This window comes from Galeopterus variegatus, unplaced genomic scaffold (genome assembly GCF_000696425.1).
Source record: "Galeopterus variegatus unplaced genomic scaffold, G_variegatus-3.0.2 Scaffold2271, whole genome shotgun sequence".
Lineage (NCBI taxonomy): Eukaryota > Metazoa > Chordata > Mammalia > Dermoptera > Cynocephalidae > Galeopterus > Galeopterus variegatus.
In genome coordinates this window covers 4,291-5,800 of record NW_007728382.1, presented here as the reverse complement: position 1 = coordinate 5,800, position 1,510 = coordinate 4,291, and the positions used below count along the sequence as shown (strand labels likewise).

General features: G+C 44.2%; 1 protein-coding gene across 1 annotated transcript in view; it reads left to right on the top strand.

Moving 5' to 3' along the window:
* Positions 1-1,510, top strand: part of LOC103597302 (serotransferrin-like) — a gene marked incomplete at its 3' end in the record, with an annotated part of 29,846 nt that overhangs the window by 24,060 nt on the left and 4,276 nt on the right. Inside the window, exon 13 of the mRNA XM_008581124.1 lies at positions 911-1,046. Within this exon, the coding sequence (XP_008579346.1) occupies positions 911-1,046 (136 nt within the window). The remainder of the gene's footprint in view (positions 1-910; positions 1,047-1,510) is intronic.

Here is a 1,510-nt window from a genome sequence, read left to right as displayed (position 1 = left end):
GATGTGAGTTTGGGTGATCCTCAGGTCTCCTTAAGTTGTTGGCAGTCTCACTGAGTCACTACCCAGTTCCTAGCATCCTTCTAAGGAGTAGAAATCAGTTTATTCTCTGTGTCCTCTGAATATTATCACGGACAAGTTTATTTCTACCCCTTTAAAATTCTAGGTGTAAGTTCCCCACAGACAAATGTTTTCCAATGTTTCTGATTTACATTAGTTTCCTGAGTAATTTCTCCCTGCCACCTCCAAATTTGGGCAATTCCTTAAAAAGGAGAGGCCTCTAAATCTGGTTATGAACCCAACAAACCCCGTGTGTGTGAGGATTGGAGATCTTCTGCTGCTCCAAGTTGATCTGTGACACCAGTTTGACATGAAGCAAAGTGCAGCTGGGGTGGCATCCAAAAAGCTCAGGACGGTACAGCATCCCCACCAGCAAAGGCCCTACCTTTGCTTTCTGAGTCTCCTGGAAACTTTTACAGCCAGGAGAGAGCTGCTGAGCTGCAAGGAAAATTCCTTTCTTGAGCTTGGGGATGTAGTAAAGGCTCCTCTAAAGAATGGTAGGGGAAGGGGACAACTGAAAACAGGTGGCACAAGCTCAGGAAGTGAGACCTTCAATCTCCAAACCTTTTATGTCCCCTTTGGTGTCATTTCCATTTCTTCTTTCTTTAGATTAGTGATGGTGCTAAAGGAATCCCCTCCACCCTGAATTGTAATGGTCACTACTCCTTTTCCCAACCTCAGTAAGATTCCTTTTAAAGCCTATGGCTTGGCAGGTCCTAAGCTGGTGGTGGCAGGTCACAGAATTATTGAAAATGTTCTACCTCTCCTGGGCCATGCAGCCCTGCTATGTGTTAGATGAAAGCTGCTTGTATTGATTCAGGAAGAGCTAACTTCCTCTTATCCTTCTGTGCAGGTGAATTTTTCAGTCAAAGCTGTGCCCCTGGATCTGACAAAAATTCCAACCTCTGTGAGCTATGCATGGGCTCAGGCCCAAACAAGTGTGAGCCTAACAACAAAGAGGGATACTATGGCTACACAGGGGCTTTCAGGTGAGTCTTTAACCCTGAAACAAATATAATAATATCCTAGGCTTGACCAGATTCCTTTTAGGAACTAAAGTGAGATTCTTATGTTCCTAGTACATTACTGCTATATGTTTTAGGGTGGGAGATTTTGCAACTAAATGTAGAGCAGCGTGTGGAGAAGCATCCAGGATCCTCCAGGGCACTGCCTGCCAGACCTGGCTGTCACAAACAGTAGAGACAGGTGTATGGTACAGTTTAGCAATTCTCAACTAGGGGCAATTTGTCCCCCAAAGAACATTTGCCAATGTCTGGAGATGCTTGTGACAATGTTGCAGGGGGAGGTGAGTGCTACTGACATCTAATGGGTAGAAGCAACTAAACATCCTACAATCCATAGGACAGCACTGTACAACAAAGAATTATCCAACCCCAAATGTCACTAGTGCAAAGGTGATGAAACCTTACTATAGTTGAATAAATATTGAATC